This window comes from Diceros bicornis, chromosome 22, assembly GCF_020826845.1.
Source record: "Diceros bicornis minor isolate mBicDic1 chromosome 22, mDicBic1.mat.cur, whole genome shotgun sequence".
Classification (NCBI taxonomy): domain Eukaryota; kingdom Metazoa; phylum Chordata; class Mammalia; order Perissodactyla; family Rhinocerotidae; genus Diceros; species Diceros bicornis.
Genome location: NC_080761.1, coordinates 3,816,560 through 3,835,606, shown reverse-complemented (window position 1 = coordinate 3,835,606; position 19,047 = coordinate 3,816,560). Strand labels below are relative to the sequence as shown.

Below are 19,047 nucleotides of genomic sequence, written 5' to 3'. Positions count from 1 at the left end.
CCATTTTAATTTATTTATTGCAGTAACATTGGTTTGTAACATTGTATAAATTTCAGGCATACATCCTTATACTTCTATTTCTGCACTGATTACATCATGTTCACCACCCAAATAGTAATTACAATCCATCACCACACACATGTGCCTAATCATCCCTTTTGCCCTCCTCCTTCCCCTCCTCCCCTCTGGTAACCACCAATCCAATCTCTGTCTCTATACGTTTGTTTGTTGTTGTTTTTATCTTCCACTTATGAGTGAGATCATACGGTATTTGACCTTCTCCCTCTGACTTATTTCGCTTAGCATAATACCCTCAATGGACATAAGGTCTTAAAACAAGCCAGTTTTGTTCTGTAAGCTTCTGAATTTAAAACTTGCTCTTCCAAAAGCTAGAAAAGGTCTCTCTCTATCCAACCTAGAAAATGATTTTACTAAGAGCTTACTGGCAATATTCAGGAAGAAGAAAACCAAAATGACCTGTAGCAGTAGTTCTCAGAGTGTGGTCCCTGGGCAAGCAGTATTAGTATCACCTGAACTCATTAGAAATGTCAGTTCTCAGGCTCCACCCCAGACCTACTGAGTCAGAAGTTCTAGGGGTGGTGCCAGGTAATCTTTTTTCTAATAGGTCCTCCAAGTGATCGTGATAAATGTTAAACTCAAGTTTAAGAACCACTGACCTATAGAATCAACTTAAATACTTGTTTTTCATGGAATGAGGAATGTTTTTAGATAGAGAAGCTAAGGTAGGAAAATTAAGTAGTTTAGGCTAAACCAAAATCAAAATTACCAGTGGAAATAGTGTGAACTCTCAAACTGCATCCCAATGTTTTTAACCATGTCTCCTCAGCTGGCTACTTTTATCATCTTCTTAACCTACTGATAATTCTTTTCCAATCAAGTTCAAGGCATGTTGATGCCATCTTTGGGACAAATTGATGCATTTATTCAATGCACATTTTTTGAGAATCTACTGTGGGTGAAGCCCTGCTCTAGAAAATGATGATTCAACAAGATTTGATCTGGGCGCAGCTAAAGTTCTGCCTCATACACTGCACTATCGAATAGAAGGAGAATCGTTCTTTATTCACTCAACGTTTATTTCATTAACACCTCCAACTTTAAACACACCCAACACCTACTTCTCCCCACCCAAGCAACCAGGTTTCTTTAAAACGGCAGAAGAGCACCTACAAATCTGGATGTAAGCCTTTGTGTGCGTGTGTTGAGGCGGGGAAACCTTGTCACTAAGATCATTTAACAAACTTGGAAAAGCAGATGAGAATCAATGAAGGAGTGTTGTTTAGAAAGTGCAAAACAAGGTCAAATACTAGTTCAAAAAATAACAGCTTTCACAGCAGCTTGTATTTTTAATAGTCAAAAACAGCAAATAACCCAAGTACCCATCAAAACGACAACAGGCAAATAAAATGTGGTATATTCACAAAATGGAATGCTACATAAGCAATAAAAATAGGATGAACTACTGATACCTGCCCCCACATGGATAAATCTTACAGACAGTACGTATTTAAAAAGCTGGATCCCAGCTCTCCAAAAATCATGCTGTATGATTCCGTGTACATGAAGTTCAGAGGTAAGAGAAACTAATTGGCGGTGGTGGAAGTCATAGCAGTGGTTACTAACTGAAAACGGGCTGAAGGGAATCTTCAGGGGTGTTGGCAATGTTCTCTATCTTGAACTGGATGGTAGTTAACATATACACATGTTAAAGTTTCCTGTGCTATATAACACATAAGATTAGTGGGTTTTTTAATTATATGTAAGTTATACATCAATTGAAAAAAGAAAAAAATTTTTGAATGTTCAACAAATGTTAGCTAAGAACCAGGCACTATTTTCTATGCAGGATGTTACTTAATTCTCACAATCCCATTAGGGAGAGACTATTATTGTTCCCACTTACAGACTAGGAGACCAAGACTCACATTTATAAAGAACCATGGAGATACTAGTGGCAGAGCTGAGAGTCAAACTCCCATCTGCCTGACATCAACAGCCAAGCTATTAACAGCTATGCAATACTATCTTTCAAGAAAAGAGAGAGCAGAGAGGAAAAATCAACTAAGAAGCAAAGGAGTATTATAGGTTATACCAAAGAATAGAAGTATATGTTCCTCATAACAATGATCCTAAGGTATCAAGAAAATGTTGAACTATATTTTATACGATTTTTTCATTTAGACAGGCAGAGAAATATCTAACATAGTTCATTAATAAATCATATACATATGTATATATACATATTTAAACTTAGTGGTTGAAGAATTATATCTAATTTGAATTAAATCTAATTAAATATTGCTATGGGGCATAAAAGAGGTTATTAACTGCAAATGAATGCTACTCTTGCACAATCCCTTGTTAACAATACTTTGTTAGCAGTTGTATTTATTCTATGCACTTGAAGTAGCAAAGATAAAACACTACAATGTAATTTCTTTCAAAACATTACCAGGCTTTATTAATTCTGATTGCCCTACTTTCTAATTAGTAAGTTCTACAGAAAATGTAAATGTGGTATACATTTCTATAGTAAAATGTGGTGAAGCACCAGATTTTTAAATCTGTCATAGGCTGATACTTTTATAAAATACAATAATATTGTACCATTACATACCCAAAGTAATGCAATAATCTTATATTTGTAAATAAAGATGAATTACTAGAAAATGGAAGGAAAAAAACATAAAACACAAGCTCAAATTCTTCTATTATTTGATTCCACAGACATAAAAATACTCTTATAAATTACTATAAAAGTTTCTAAAATCTTACTCTCCATTCCTGGACTTAGAGCAGCTCGAGTTCACAGGCCACACGTGGAGAAACAGTGCTTTAGGTAAACCAAGTAGCTGGCAACTACAACTGAAGAGATTCAAATTTCAAAAACCTGAACTGCTTCTAGCCAAGTCCTGCTTTTTAAAGAATTACTGACTTTTGCTCCTGGGACCAGAGTAACTAACTTCACTTCTCAGTGCCAAATTAACACAAAACTTCTTTTACATCAACAGTGTTCCATGCATCCTTACTTGGATTATGTGAAATGAGTGAGCTTATTCCTATTTTAGGATCTTGTGTTATAAACTTTAAGAACGGCACTATTATAAAGGATTACCAATATAAAGAAGAGTTCTGTGGAACAAAATTATCACTGCATATTAATATGCCTGTAACTCAGGGACCACAAAACAAGCATTTCTTCTAAAGTATACGGTTGCTATTATATTACAGGTTGAGAAAGAAAATGGAGAACACTACAGTTTAGAAAATAACCTTCATCCCTTCCTACCCACCTTAAATAAACAGAATACTTAAGATGATCCACGAGCTTAGAAGAAAGAGGGTGATACTGGGTTCAAAGCAACTGGGTTCAAAGCAATTGTTCTAATTTGCTAACTCCCTAAACATACAGTCTTTATGACTGAACACTGCAGACTATCCTAACAAATCTCTATTTCACGGAGTAAGTCCATGGATGGTCTGACGCAGTTTTTTAAGAAAGAGATTCTGCCTAAGATTAGGGAGACCCATCCCGAGCTTGTCCACAATGAAGTCAGATTCACAACTTTCAAAATCAGGCATTCAAGGTATATGCAAAAATCCTAAAACTATTACCTAATTTGTGAGTGGAAGAATAATGCAATATGTGAAATCACCAATATAGTATGCAATGAGTAAAATTATTTCACACATTTATTACACATTAAGCACTATACAAGTATGTATATAGCTAAGTCGAGCATTTTGATAAACAAGTAGAGAAACTTTTAGAACTTAATATGATTTAAAGAAAAAAACCCCACAAGTTTTTTCAAAATATCTTCAACACAATCACCTGGTAAAATGAGGATGAGATGTTATCCATTTAGGAAAGACATTACTTATCTACCACCTCTACAACACAGCCGTTTGGTTTTTCAAGGAGTGGTGCTACATTAGCAACCTCATCGACTCTCTCTCTGCTGGCAGTGTCCCTAGGAAAAAGGGGTTCATTTTTGCCCCAGAAAGCAACTCCTGATTATTGGGAAAACTTATTTCTTAACTCCTCAGGGGTAGTTTTGAGTCCCAGAACTCCAGGATTCTCATCTGATGACACAGCACTGGTTCTCAGGCAGGAGCAATTGCCTACCACCACCACCACCACCACCATCGGGGACATCTGGTAATGTCTGGAGACATTTTTGGTTTTCACAATTAATTTTGTGGGGCTGGAGGTGTTATTGGCATCTAGTGGGCAGAGCCAGGGATGCTGCTAAGCATCCTACAGTACACAGCACTCTACAACAAGATGTCAATAATGTCACTGTTGAGTAACCTAGATCTATGATCTTACTTGAACCCACCCTAAGATGACTATTTACCAGGTCTTCTTTTTTCAGAAACAACTACATCAAGATATTTCCAGCAAGGGCCTGATTAAATGAATCTACCATATCATTCTTATATTTACCTGAAAGGAATATAAGATGTATCTCCAAACATTAATATTCTATATGCTTCTTCTGGAGTTCTCCCCAAATATATAACCTACATTTGAAAAGAGAAGAAAAAGGCAATTTACTCCTAAATGAAGATATAGTGCTGTCATTGCTAAGTTTTATACAATTTCTAGCCAATCAACTGAGCCTGGTTCTCCAGCGTTCCCAAGGATGCTACGAGTCACCAGTATCCTATCACTGAATTCCTTTTTGTTTATCAGCCGTAGCTGGTTTCTGCTGCTTGCAATAAAAGTGCTGATTAACAACTTTTCACAACAACAGTTTTGTGGTAAGAAGTATAGCATTTTAAAGACAGATTGTCTAAACCAGGTTGTTAGACGGAGCACATGCTTTAACCTCATCTCCTTCCTGAAAATCCACTGAAATGACAGTAAAGAAGGGTGTGGGGGATGGGGTTGGGGGATGCATTGGGATGAGGTGGAGAGGGACATAAAAGCAGAACAAAGATTTTGATTAACTCTATCCGTTTAGATTTAACTACTTATAATACTGTACAGGTTTCCCATAAAACTGCATTTATTTCCTATCCTCATTTGCTTCTTTTATCTTCAGAACTATGTTGTGCTTCAATTTTCATCTGGCAGAATACTTCAAATAGATTCTTCAGCATTTCAGGTCCACAGCTGGTATTCCTTGCATTTCCAAAAGTCTGTTTTCTGCCCTGACATCTATTGTCTATTATAGGATTTTTCACCTGCAGTCCTTTCCTCTCAACGGTTTAGAGATGTTGTTCCACTGTCATCTCATTTCTACTGTTGCAGAAGAGTTCTGCTAGTCTCCTTCTCACAAGTAACTTGTTTGCTCTAGAAACCTGGAGTGTGAGAATTTCACTGGCATCCCTCTAAATAAGTAATCTTAATCCCCAGGGACTTTCTGACCTCATTCTATCTGAAGACACAAGTCTTCTTCCAACTCAGAACCTTTCTGCAGGGCAGGGCATTTTCAACTCATACATGCAGGGATCGGAGGGAGGCTAAAAGCATCAGATTTGGCAAATATATTATTACCCAAATTAGATTCAATTCTAAAGCTTACTTTAGGATAATACACTTTAAATTTTGACTAGTAAAAAGAAATCACTAAAAAAGAGTTAGTTACAAACTTTTTGTCTCCATTACTTAATATTATATATATGAGTTGTTTCCCCAACCAAATTGTGAGCATTCTGAAGTGAGGTAACTCCTGGTTCACACATTATATATGGGCTCTGATTCAATGTTAATTCACTGACTCTAAGTCTTACACCAGCCCTGGTGGTCTAGTGGTTAAGATTTAGCATTCCTACCGCCACAATCCAAGTGCGTTTCTCAGTCAGAGAATCACACCACCCGTCTGTCAGTTCTGATACTGTGGTGGCTGCATGTTGCTGTGATGCTGAAAGCTCTGCCACCAGTATTTCAAATACCAGCAGGGTCACCAATGGTGGACAGGCTTCAGTGGAGCTTACAGATTAAGACAGACTGGAAAGAAGGCTCTAGCCACCCACTTCTGAAAAAACTGGCCATGAAAACTCTATGAATAGCAGCGGAGCATTGTCCGATACAGGGAAGGTGAGAGGATGGCGCAAAGACCGAACAGGGTTCCACTCTGCTGTACACGGGGTTGCTAGTAGTCAGATTCAATTCGACAGCACTAACAACAAAAATCCACTTATAATAGTTAGGAAAATTTTAAATAATTGATTAAAAATTGGTATAAATATTAAAATATCGTTGAATTAAGAGAAATTATAAAAATGAAAGATCCAGCAAGGATCTCTGAAACTTAGAGAAGGGCATATCCTAAAACTAGTCATAACAGATGACTCAGCTTCCAGAGGGCATTTTACCAATTTTCTGTTTCAAGACTCATAAATGGAAAGTTATGAAAATTTTCCCCAATGTCTAGCCTGTTTCTCAATATGATTTCACCCCATTTACTCTAAAAAGAATACGAAACTGTAATTAACTACATAGAATCTTCTAACATTTATTTATCTACACCAGCATATGAACCCACAAAAGGTAAAATAAAGAGCAATCAATTCCAAGATTAAAGGAATGCTTTGTTACCTAGGATCAAATTTTCAAGTACAATATTACTGACTCACAGAAGACTGTAATTTGTCATGAATTAACCAAAAAAGATCATCCATAGTCTCACTCAACATATATTTGTCTGTACATTACTTACTCTACACTCACATCCATTAAGCATTAACCTATCAATTGACTTTCTATTTTATTACTATTTATTTGGAAAAACAGCATAATAATTCTTTTATGAGAAATTTGAAAATTTTTAAAATCCAGCCCTTTTTTCCCCAAACTTCTTCATTCTCTTCCAGTCTCCAACATGCTTTCTCTTCTAAGACTTACTAGATAACATCAGTCAAGTCTTTTCTTTTCTCCATTCTATTTTAGCTCCTCCTTCCCCCAAAAATATCCCTAAAACCAAAAAAAAACCCAAAATCAAATCAAAAAACCCCTTGAGGCCAATGACAATGAAAACAGAGTTTGAGTCATTTGCGTATATTTTGTATGTATGTATGTGTATATGTACATAATTTAAATTAATTAATTAAATGAAACCCAGAGACCGCTTTCAGATTCTCCCTAAATTTTTCCTAAGACTTTCTCTTAAATTACATAAATTTTCCTTAAGCACCAGATTAAAGATTATTCCTCCTACTCAAGATCACAGTTCTCTGATTTCTTTTTTTTTTCATAATTTTATTTATTTTTTCCCCCAAAGCCCCAGCAGATAGTTGTATGTCATAGCTGCACATCCTTCTAATTGCTGTACGTGGGACACGGCCTCAGCATGGCCAGAGAAGCGGTGCGTCAGTGCGCGCCCGGGATCCGAACCTGGGCCGCCAGCAGCTGAGCACACGCACTTAACCGCTAAGCCACGGGGCTGGTCCTCTGATTTCTTTAATTACTAAAATTGCAATAGTATTATTGCCTTCTAACTTGCAAGACAAAAATAGTCTCTAACACATGAAATAATTGCGGGTTAGCCTTGGAACAGGAGTTCAATTCAAAGAACACAAGAAGAATGTAACATTTTTTCCTATGGAGGAACAAAACCTAAATTCCTAGTGATGAAATTTTAAAAAATGTAATTTTTAAATCCAGTTGGGGAATGCTTGTACATAAATAGATACTATTAGGTACAATGAGATAAGTTGAAGGAAATTTACAGATTCAGAATAAGTCTATTTACATAATGCTATGGTCTGAATGTTTATGTCCTACCCAAAACTCATGTTGAAATACTAAACCACAAATGGTGATCGCCTTAGTAGATGGGGTCTCTGGGAGGTGATTAGCCATAAGGGTGGAGCCCTCATGAATGGTATTAGTGTCATATAAAAGAGGCTCGAGAGAGATCCCTGGCCCCTTCCACCCTGTGAGAGCCCTTACCAGACTGTGCCGCCACCCTGATCTAGGACTCCCAGCCTCCAGAACTGTGAGAAATAAATTTCCCTTGTGTATAAGCCTCCCAGTCTCTGGTATTTTGTTATAGCAGCCCAAAAGCACTAAGACACATAACTATCAAAGAGATATTTGCTAACAATCTATAATTTTCAATTTTACATCCACTCATCTTCCCCAGTCAAAAGGCCTTCCCAAATGAAATTATTCTAAATTTGTTACTTAAGAAGAATCCTGTAAATGGCTCCTAACTAACACAAATTCTAAATTAGTAAACTCTAAATCAATGCAATTTTATAATCCATCACTATATTCCTGACAATTTGGAAGCTAGGTGCTTCTCAAATTCTTTCGTGAGAAGCTATGTATATGGAATGGCCACTCTAATTCCACACTGCTGTCCAAAACACGGAAACAACAAAGGATGAACAAGAGAGAAATTAAACAGCTGTGGTAGCCTGCTTCCAAGACAGCCCCAATAATGCTCATCTCCTGGTATTTCCACCCTCATGTGGTCCCCTCCCATGATGAATAGGGCACCCCTGTGTAACAACAGGATATTGCAGTAATGGCAGTGTGTGACTTCTGAGGCTAGCTCATAAAAGATGTGTGGCTTCCGCCTTGCTTTCTCTTGACTCCTCGCTCTAGGTAAATCAAGCTGTCATTTTGTGAGGGCACTCGGGTGGCCCATGTGTCAAGGAACTGAGGCCTCTTGCCAACTACCAGAACTAATTCGCCAGGCATATGAATGGGCCATCTTAGCGGCAGTCCCTTCAGGCCCAGTAAAAGCCTTCAGATGACTGCAGCCCAGACGGATCCAGAAGCAGACCACCCAGTTGGCCACTCCCGATACCTTCCCCAAAGAAACTGTTTGAGAGAACGTCAATTGTTGTTTTAAGTCACTAAGCGTTGGGGTAATTTGTAAGGCAGCAATAGACAATACAGTAGCACAATAAACAGTGAGTAAGGAAATGATCACTTCAGAAGTTTGTCAAAAGTGAATAAATAAAAAACCACGTGACAAGTGCAGAGATGTAAAGGAAGGAAGCCCCATGGCTTAGGAAATATTAGTAAAGAGAGCTTATCATCATCTGTCTCTAGGGTAAGTAATCTCTCTGAAGGAGCAAACAGCAAATCTCACAGGAAGAATGAAATACTGAGGTTGAAAATACTTGAGAAGTCAGTAGTGCTTTTCAATGTCACAGTATAAGGTTCTTTGCTGAACAATACAGTAGCCATTTCTAGGACTTCTACTACCCCCTTTTTTTCAATTACCATCTGCCTGCCCCAGCCCCTACGAAAACTTTGACCTTGGATTGCCGATCTATGTTTCAAAACCTAGGAGGGGCTCAATTAGTAATGGATGAATTAGTGGACTGAAACAAAAAGATAACAACTTGATCATTTACGGCTTTAATCCTGACAATCCACGTCTCAAATAATAAAACCCACTTATTTAGACACATGCTTCTTATTTCTATTCTTATACAGAACACTGTGAAGCTTAATCTGTGTACTCAGGGAGCCTTTGGTACAGTTTAAAAAACCAAAATATTACACAAATCATCATATCTGAGAGTTAAGAATAACAGTATTTCAATTCCACAACAAATGTGGCAGCCTGATAAACAAGTAAACTATTTTCAAATATTCTTCATGCAGAAATGTCACAACGTTTCCAGTATTTAACTATTTTCACATCAGCCAGATGACACAGTCTTTCTTACGCCAAGAAGTTGATAGATCTTTTTTAAAAAAATCACTCCCTCCAGACCAACACTGAATGTTCATGAATCAATACAAGCTGGAAATAGGCTTAAAAATATAACTGCTGAATAAAAAAAGTGAGCAGGAAAAAGACTATATTTAATAAACAATTTTATATGATAAAGTAAGTAAATAAGATAAAATCACTTTCATAGCTCCAGCACAAGTAGTAGTAGAAAAAAATATCCTAAATCACTTTTTAAAATATCAGACGGCCTTGTATTTCAGTGGTTTTAACTTTTCAAATTACTTTCATTTACATATACAGTAGAGGTTGGTATAAGGATTCCCAATTTGGATAAAGGGTAAGTGGACGTCCAGAGCAGCGAACTCCTATTCACCACGGCAGACAGCGGACAGAGGTGAGCGAACTGGCCCTGCGTACACGTGCACACGGATACATGCTATGTGAGGGGAGAAACATTTTTTTAAGACAAAGCAAAAATCTTTGATTTTTTTTAATGAAATCTCCTAATTTTTAAACACTGGCAAAAACAACCAACCAACCAACCATTTATAAATACTTTGTGAGTTACATAAAGCTGGCCGGCTACAACTTTCCAATCTGTGGTGTTCACTGCTCATCCAAAATCACACTGCTTATTATTGATGGAAGAGGGCCTACTGCTCAGGCCTCATTTATAGATAAGAAACCATGCTATCTAAAACAAATACTGAAACAAGGATGGGATCCCAAATTCCAGAGAGCTTAACAGATCTGCAAAGATCATAAATGGTTAGAGGGCCATTTCTCTTTACTTTTTCCCAAAGTTAATACCAACCAGCAAGTACCACAGGCAGCTGAAATATCAGTCAGATCACTGGGGTGAAAAGGGAGGTAAAGTCGGGACAATGAGAGGACTGTAGCCAGCTGCCTCCACTTCAGGGTCTTTTCCCAGGGCAGGGGCCAATGTCCCACTGGCAGCCTGTACCGTCCCCTTTCTGCAGCACCAGTGCACCTCCTGCCACCTGGTGCCTGGTTGCTATTTCCAGCTGCCTGGTTGCTGTTTGCCCTGCCCTTCACAGAAGCCCAAGAATGGTGTCTGCCCAGGGATGAGTGTTGACAAAGCCTCTGGCCGTCCCACTTGGTTTTGTCCTCTGGTCTCTGTTGCCCATCTAGACTGCTGTTTGCTGAACTGGAATCTTACCACTGCTTCCAGATCCTCTCCCCTCTGCTCCCCTTGTCTTAAATTCTCATCTGATCTCTTCACCCTGCAGCCAGCTTAACCCAGCATTCTCTGGGTCCAAATAATTAAAGCATTTAAAAAAGTGTACCACAGGTTCAAAAGATCAGCATTAAATAACAGATTAAGTCCCTGAGCTCTTATCATAACTGTTGAAGCAATCTCAAATTCAACTCAATTTAGGAATTCTACTCAGAGACCACTGAATTAATATATCCCTAGAATTTAATTAGTATTATAATTTTCAATATAAATGTTCACAAGGTAAGCCATTCTAAAGGCTAGAAAAATTGCTTAAAAATAAAAAATAACAGTGATAAATTTTGAACAGATCCACACTTAACCGTACCAAAGTAATCTATTAAACGTTAGAGGAATGCAAATTTGAAAGCTATGTACCAACAGTTTGCCTGCATCATTTATTTTACACTCAGAATGCTTTAACCACAGAAAATGTTAGAAACAACGGTTAATTTCCCAGGCTAGCCTTTAAAGGTACATTTAACCTCTGGATGAGCTGAGTACTGTATATCTGCAAGAAAATACAAATGCTAGGGCAGTAAGGTATAACCAAAGTCGAAAACCAGTAAGATAGAATGGTAGCTTTCTTGTTTTTTAATATAAAAAGCAGATTTAAGGTATAATAATGGAAGAAAGAACCAGGAAAAAGAGAGAGAAAGACATTTAGTGAATGCTTAATTTGTATCACATACTCAACCTAAATGGAAATTAAAAGCCAGCTCAGTCTGAACCTAAACCTAAACTTCATCCACTACACAATGGCCTCTTCCAAATAACTGTTCTGCAACTAGAAATTAACGCTTGCACCTACTAGTGTAATAACACACCACCTCCATTATAAAGTTTACACATAAAAAATTAAAAAGTAAGAAAAAGATAAAGTGACAATTACTTCTAAATGGATTATTATATATTGTAATTGTGCTAAAAAACCCTGATCACTAAAATATTAATAAATTTAACAATGTGATTAATATGCTTCATTTTTAAAAAATCTTGATTTAAAAGCCTAGTTGTCAGTTCAGCTATTTCAATTCTTGATTTTAATGGGTGTAGTAACTAAAAAAGATATTTTACCAGGATATGTAAATGCAGCTGCAGGAATGATTACATTCATTTTTTAATCCCATCTAGCAATGATGCACATTTGGTTAGTAAATTTCCAACTTCCCAAATGTTAATCAGATGTTGTTAAAAACTAATGAGAAAGTGCTGCAAATTTTAAAAATGTTTAGCAAATGAATTTAAAACCTACCAAACTTTGTTTACATGATTTTAAAGCAGGTTATAAAATTTTGTTTTGTAGCTATTAATATATCACTTTACTTTGAAAACTGGTAATTAAAGGGAAATGACTATTCATTCTGTCTTTTCGGTAGGACATTTGGTTTCAGGGTAACCAAAGAGCCCCAAGTGGATGAGGGAAGCTCAACTCCCATAAAAGAAAGCCAGCTAATAAATGAAGGATGAATGAAATAATTAGAAAACTGATATACTGAAACCTTAATAAAACGGTTGATTCAGGCAAGTACTATCAACCGCTATTTAAAACACTAGATGAATGGTTGATGGGGAAGTGGACATACAAGTAGTTCCAAAACAACACCACATAGAATACTGCAAGTCATAAGGAGAAAACCATACAGTGAAGGGATTCAATGGTGAGCACCTAAACCAGTGGTCATTTTTAGCATCATTAACGGTAATTTAGGTATTACATGTATTCTGATGTGATTCAACATGTACTACTAACGCACAAGCCTTTACATATAACTTTCAGTTCATAAGAAATACAGAGAATGGAGAAGCAAGTTAAAAGATACCATAAAGAAGAAACCAGAGAAACGCAAAAAGTGAAACATTCTAATAGATAATAGGTCTGGTCTCTTCAATAAAACAGCGTTAGCAAAAGGGGACCGTATGTGGGAGAGATTAAGGGCACAACAACCACATGCAATATATGGTCCTGGATTAGACACTGGTTTGGACATTTTGGATCAACTGGGGAAATATGAATACAATCTGGGTGCAAAGATGATAAAGCCCGTACCAAAATGGAAGAACCGATCACCGAGTGAAAAACGCAGGTGATAAACTGTCCTGGTGAACCTAAAACATATAGTGTATGTCTGCGCGTAGATACACACACATACATGTGCACAGGTCCTGCTTCTATAAATAGAAGAGAACGTTTTTGAAAAAAGGAAAATTTTCTAAATTTCTCAAGGGTGTAAATATGGATTTTGTAAGTGACATTTTTTACAACAAAATGACAAAACAAAGTTTCTAACTTTTACTTTTGAAACATTCCCTTAATCATAAATTTGTTTTGAAAAACAAATTTGTTCAAAACAAAACTTACTTTTCCACTTAAAATGTCACCTTTACTTGAAATGACAGGTTAAGTACCACCACTGCAAAATCTGGCTAGGTAACAGCCACTGACTTACCACAGAACAGGGTAGCAAACTTATTTCGTAAAATGATGTGGTTCACTTAAGTTTTCCACACAAGAAAAACTCGCAGTTATCTTTTATGTTCTTCAACTCTTGCACAGTGAGTGGTACCCATATTTGTTAGCAAAGATTCTACCATTTCAGATAGTTGGTAACCCATTTCCTAGACCACATATAGAACAATACTTGGCTATACACTGAAGACAAATCACTAGTCAAGTCACGCATGGTGCCTGACCAGATGACAAAAGGACAGAATGGGCGTGGGCATGCGAATCCCACTGTAGGTATGTGAGTATTTTAAGTATTTGTAAAGCCTAACATCTTCTTTAAGATAAAAAACATAAATAGAAGTTCTAACACCTTACTCTCACGCTCCCCCCACACCTCATGCTAGCTCCTTTTATGTACACAAGGATGAATGGAGCATGATTCCTTTCAGGGGCCCAGAGTTTAGAAAGACAAAGATAAAGTCAGTCCATTTGGAATCCTTCCTAAGAATTCTTCCTCCAGATTTTTTGTTTTTATTTTAACATTATCACACTACCCTCCAAGTCAATCACTATAAAAAGCCTATCTTACCAAAATTCCTCAGCAACTCCAGAAAAGGTTATCAAGGCTGCACATCAGTTTTTAGACAATTTTCACTCATCTCTACAAATCTTTAATCAGAGAATTCAAAACACTTCAATCAAATCAAACCTGCACTAACTTACCTTGATGTATAATCTTTTGAGGTATCCATATTCTATCTTGACATTCCTTTGCTACTATTAATAAATTGCCTTTTCTTAGAAGTTTTTCTCCTTTTCCTCACCTCGCATCATTACAGCTCCACGCTCCTACTTGAGGCAACCAGTCATGGCTGCAAAGACTTCTGCTACAGCCAAGAGCTATAACCCTCCGGCCAAGCTGGCTTCTAACGGAGCAGAGCAACAAACTCAAGCGAAGGTCCAACACTGCTCACCTGCCGCTTTCCTGACAATCAAATCAGTGCCGACCTGGGAGCGTCAAGTCCTGGAAGGAGTTCTAAATCTAAAATATACTAACTGCAGAAAAATAAACTTTTGCATGCCAAAATACAACCATAAACAAAGTCAAAAGGCCAACACCAACCCGAGAACGACTATGCCAACACATTTTCAATAAACTGCCAAGGGGTTATGGCTTTTTCACTAGCAGTAAAACACAACAGCAACAAGATTTTAAAAGAGGGATTTCTTATATATAAAGTTATCAAGTGTTTTGTTTTTAAGACAACTCTTGGTTCCCACCATACCCACAGCCACCCTCTAAGGGTTTCTTCACACGGAAGTCACGGTATCTAGCTCCTCAAGACCCCACCATCTTGGGGACATCTCATCTGACCAGAGACAAGCAACTGACCCAAAAGCAGCCTAGGCAGAGCTGTGTGTGTTCCGCTCAGGAGCATACTCTCTGAGATGGAAGTGCTTCAGCCATCCAGATGTTCTCCTGAGCAGTGTAAAGACTTTTACTGTCCCACCAAGGGCCATTTTCTCAGGGTTCCCTGGAGTACTTTATGAGCCCCAAGAATTGTGGCTGCATCCTTTTTTCTGTAAAGCTGTCGTGATTTCACTCTAATCCACGGGGTTCCTCTCCACACTGACTAGCCAAGTAATGAGACCAAATGCCCAGTTAAAACAGCCACCTCTCCATATTCTCCTTTTCTCGAGCCCTCAGATAGGCTCTTTTCTTTTCCTAAGGACTTTTGCCGCTAAGCACAATAAACAACAGGAAAGATGGAAAAAAACAAAAAACAAAAACACCATATCTGGGTCAGCTTAAGAAATGAAATTTTAATAGATATAATCTATAACCTGGGTTTCATACACTCAGAGATGATATTAAACTTAAAGTCATCTCAGAAACATTTCTCTCAACTACTCTTGTGAGCACAAATACGAAAACAAAACCAAAAAAGGCCTCAATCGTTGTCAATGATTAAACAGAGAAAAGGAAATTATTAAATCTTGAGGTGCAATTTCAACTAGTACCACCAACTTTTGGTCTAATCATTGTAAATTCCAGATTATCAAACTATATACCAGAAAATAATTTTAAAAGAGAGGAAAGCATGACAGAAACAAGCAGCAAGCTGGGGAAGAAAGAACTTATCTAAAGAATTCCAAAAAGAATCCTTTATCTAGGAGAATAACTACTACACCTATGGTGGGCAGGAGAGGAAGAAACATCCATTCCTTCTTCCCCTCCACTGATTAGAGCAGCTAGCTTCCACACCACCAAAAAGACGAAGGACGTTCCTCTGGAGAGCTCTTAGCTTACTCAGGAAAAACTATGCTAAGGTACTCCTGCAGATGAATGCACTAGGCGCTGGATAAAATTTGACTCTAAAAAACAAAGTTCTTCCATGATATTTACAAATAAATGAAATTCATAACTCTGTGTAAATCCTGGCTATTCCAAAGCATACTTTCCACGACCCAAATTGACACTCCATGTCATATGTGATCCACATAGCATGTTTCCATTTTCCTACAATATGGGCAGGCCATGTCCTCCTGCTAGATGTTCTCATGAGAAGGGAGGTGACTTTGGAATCACACCTTAGTTAGGAAATGTATTCAAATCATAAAGCACTCTTACCTCATGTGATGCCCTTTGATGTTTTTCTTAAAAAAAAAAAAAAATCAATTACTGGTCCTGACTGCACTTTCACAACTTTATTAAATGGATCAGGAATTAATAAAAACACAGCTTTGAGGGCATTATTTTCTAACCCTAAGTGCCATAATGCATAAAAAGGTTTTCACAGCAGTTGGTTAACTTAGGTTCAGAACAGCAAAACTGAGTAGAAGGTACAGAGATCTCCCATATACCCCTCCTCCTCCCACATATGCACAGCCTGCCCCAGTTGGTCAATTCTTTAAAAGCAAAACATGCTTTTTTGGGAAAGAAATCAAGACATTATCTTAGAAAAAGAAATTACAAAATTCCAACTGCAAATTTAAAGTATCACTGTTGTATGCACTTTCACCAACACATTAGGAAAAAGTAGTTAAATACTTACCATATAACATCCAACAAGGAAAGCAGCATTTGCTTGTTTTCTCTGATCAGAGCCAGTAAAATGAATAATTTTTTTCCTTATCATTGTAATGGACTGCATGAAGATAAACAGCTGTTAGTATTTTCTTTTTAATTTCAAGTTTTCTAAAACTTTATTTTGTGATGAAGATAAATTCCAAATCTCACAATGTATAAACATTCATATTAGCAAGCTCTTTAAACTCTGATACCAAAAATTACCAAGTACCTTCCCCAAAAAAGACATACCCTTGGATTAGAATGAATGTACAATGAAAGAGGGAGGAGATATGAAAAGATACATGCTTAAAGTAGAGACTGCCTCTGAAAGAAGACACAAGAAGCTGGAAAGGGAGGGGGGGTCCTTTTCCTTCCTTTTCCTACTGCTTGACTTGTTTAAAAAATCTATTCCCAAAACCTTTAAATTAAAATAAAAGAGTATATAAAAATGTGCAAAAATAATTCGTTCTGTTAGAAATCAGGATAGTGAAGGGGGTGGGGGTGGGGTGAGGGTGGTGCAGAGATAACTGAGAGCAGAAGTGGGCTGGTGTGGGGCTACTTATGTTCTGTTCTTGATCTGATGATCAAGATGATTACCCACTATATTCAGTTTGTGAAAATTCATTGAGCTGTACACTCAAGATCTGTGCATATTTCTGTACGGACATTATACTTCAATAAAAAGTTAAAAATAAAAGGGTATGGAATTTAAAAACCAAAAGAACACATGATTAGTTAGCACTTCCTCACCTGTACTTCATTCATGTAAGTAGAAATGGATCTGGGTAAGGGTTAAGGGACAAGCTATATTCAGTTCAATAAGCACATGTGCCTTGGCTTCTGTGAGTCAATGCTGAATGTGTACATATTTTCCTTTAGTTGTTTACATGGAGCAAGAGATCCGAGCAAGAGATCCAAGTTGATTTAAAAAAGAAAAAAAGCAAAACAAAACCCAACCAGCCATAGAGCAAGACAAGCACAAGACACTCAATTCAAACTCCCAACACACTGTCAGCATTACTAACTGAATAGCAGTCATGTTTCAACCAGCTTAGATGCTCAACACTCTGCAAGTTGTTCTAGAAAATGATAAAAAGTAAAAAAAAAAAAAAAAAAATTAAAAAGGAACAATACATTCTTCGTTGACCCAAAGGATAAAAATCCATAGACGGCTGAGTACGGGGAAAAAAAAATTCTTTCAAAATTAAAGCAAAGGAACACAAGTGGGGGGAAAGGAAAATATTTTTAGCTTTTTTAGCTTCCTGGCCCTGTGTAACAAAAGATCTGCCACTGGCAACTGGAAAAGGGGGTGGGGGTGGGGAATAAATATATAGGGCCATAAACGCTTATATTCCTATTCAAGAGAGAAATAAAAGCCAGAAAGAAGAGTCTCCATCTCTATGTAATTCTGTAATGAATATACACATAATGCAAAAACAAAAAGCAATGCTACAACTTCCATTTTACAGATTAGTAACTCATCTGACAGGTGCTTCTAACATTTATGATGTGGAATTTAGGCTTGATGCTCAAAGAAAAAAAATATGCCTTACCGCTAAGTTTTTAATACAACTTAATTTTTAATTGAAAATAAATTGTATTTCTTCTGTGTAGCAGTCTGGTAATTAATCAATTGAATAAAGTTGTTTTTAAAAAGTACCTGCCCTCAAATCCAGTATTTTCTACCTGAGAATTTACAGTGACTAATTTGGAATTTCTAGCAGTACATAAACACTTCTTATTGTGTATGACAAATAATTCAAAGTTTTTTAAATAAATGAATGGGGTCTAAGTACAAACTAATAGAAATACACTTTTGTTACTCAGTGACACGGCCTTACAGGTACGCTGCCTGCCCTTGCTTCCTCTGCTCCTTCACAGCATGTGTAAAGCGGTAAGGTGAAGAATCACAGGCAGTACACTGTCATGGTAGGGTGAGGACAGAATGAGAGCAAGTAAGAGGAACCAGTTTTCCTTTATTAGTTGGCTAGCATTCCGTATCAAAGTGAAGGCAGAAAGAACAAGGACCAAAGAGAAGTTTCTCTTGTTAGCTTTCAGTTCTTAATATTAGCTCAGACAGTAAGAGGTTCACTTTATTAACCAAATTCTACTTTGGCTTTTCAAGCATTTGAGCATTACCAATCCAAACCAGAACCAAATGACCCAAACTTAAACCATTCAATCAAAACTCTAGAAAACAAACATGTATACTATGACTTTATAAAACAAAAACCACGCATATGTCCCAACCACCACTGCAGTGAAAAACAGGATATTTCCTTTTTAAACACAGATATGTTTTCCTTAATTTTCCCTCCCCAAGATCAGGCTAACAATGATTACTTAAGTCAAATTTTAAGTGAAAAAGACTTTACCTTTAATTTCTTATTTATCTTGCAACAATATCTGTAAACCATTGCCAGATTGAGGGGTCCAAAATCTGCGTAGAAGCTTTAAAAATGAAAAACAAAAACATATATGTATATTCTAGATGCTCTGAATAAAAATGCTTTTTTGGAGCTACAAGATCAAATTAACACAAGAAAGCATTCACAAATTGTCGTCAGTCATATAACTTAAAGGTATTGCCTTACTAGTGGAAGAAGTATCTTGGTAA

General features: G+C 37.1%; 1 protein-coding gene across 12 annotated transcripts in view; it reads right to left on the bottom strand.

The window, feature by feature from the left end:
* CDC14B (cell division cycle 14B) overlaps nt 1-19,047 on the bottom strand; it is a 119,044-nt gene that overhangs the window by 35,426 nt on the left and 64,571 nt on the right. For all 12 annotated transcript variants that reach the window (XM_058565437.1, XM_058565439.1, XM_058565432.1 and 9 more), the window contains exons 3-5: nt 18,806-18,881; nt 16,414-16,506; nt 4,472-4,548 (exon numbers count right to left, since the gene is read on the bottom strand). In XM_058565437.1, coding sequence (XP_058421420.1) covers nt 4,472-4,548; nt 16,414-16,506; nt 18,806-18,847 — 212 coding nt within the window. In that variant the 5' untranslated portion in view covers nt 18,848-18,881. The remainder of the gene's footprint in view (nt 1-4,471; nt 4,549-16,413; nt 16,507-18,805; nt 18,882-19,047) is intronic.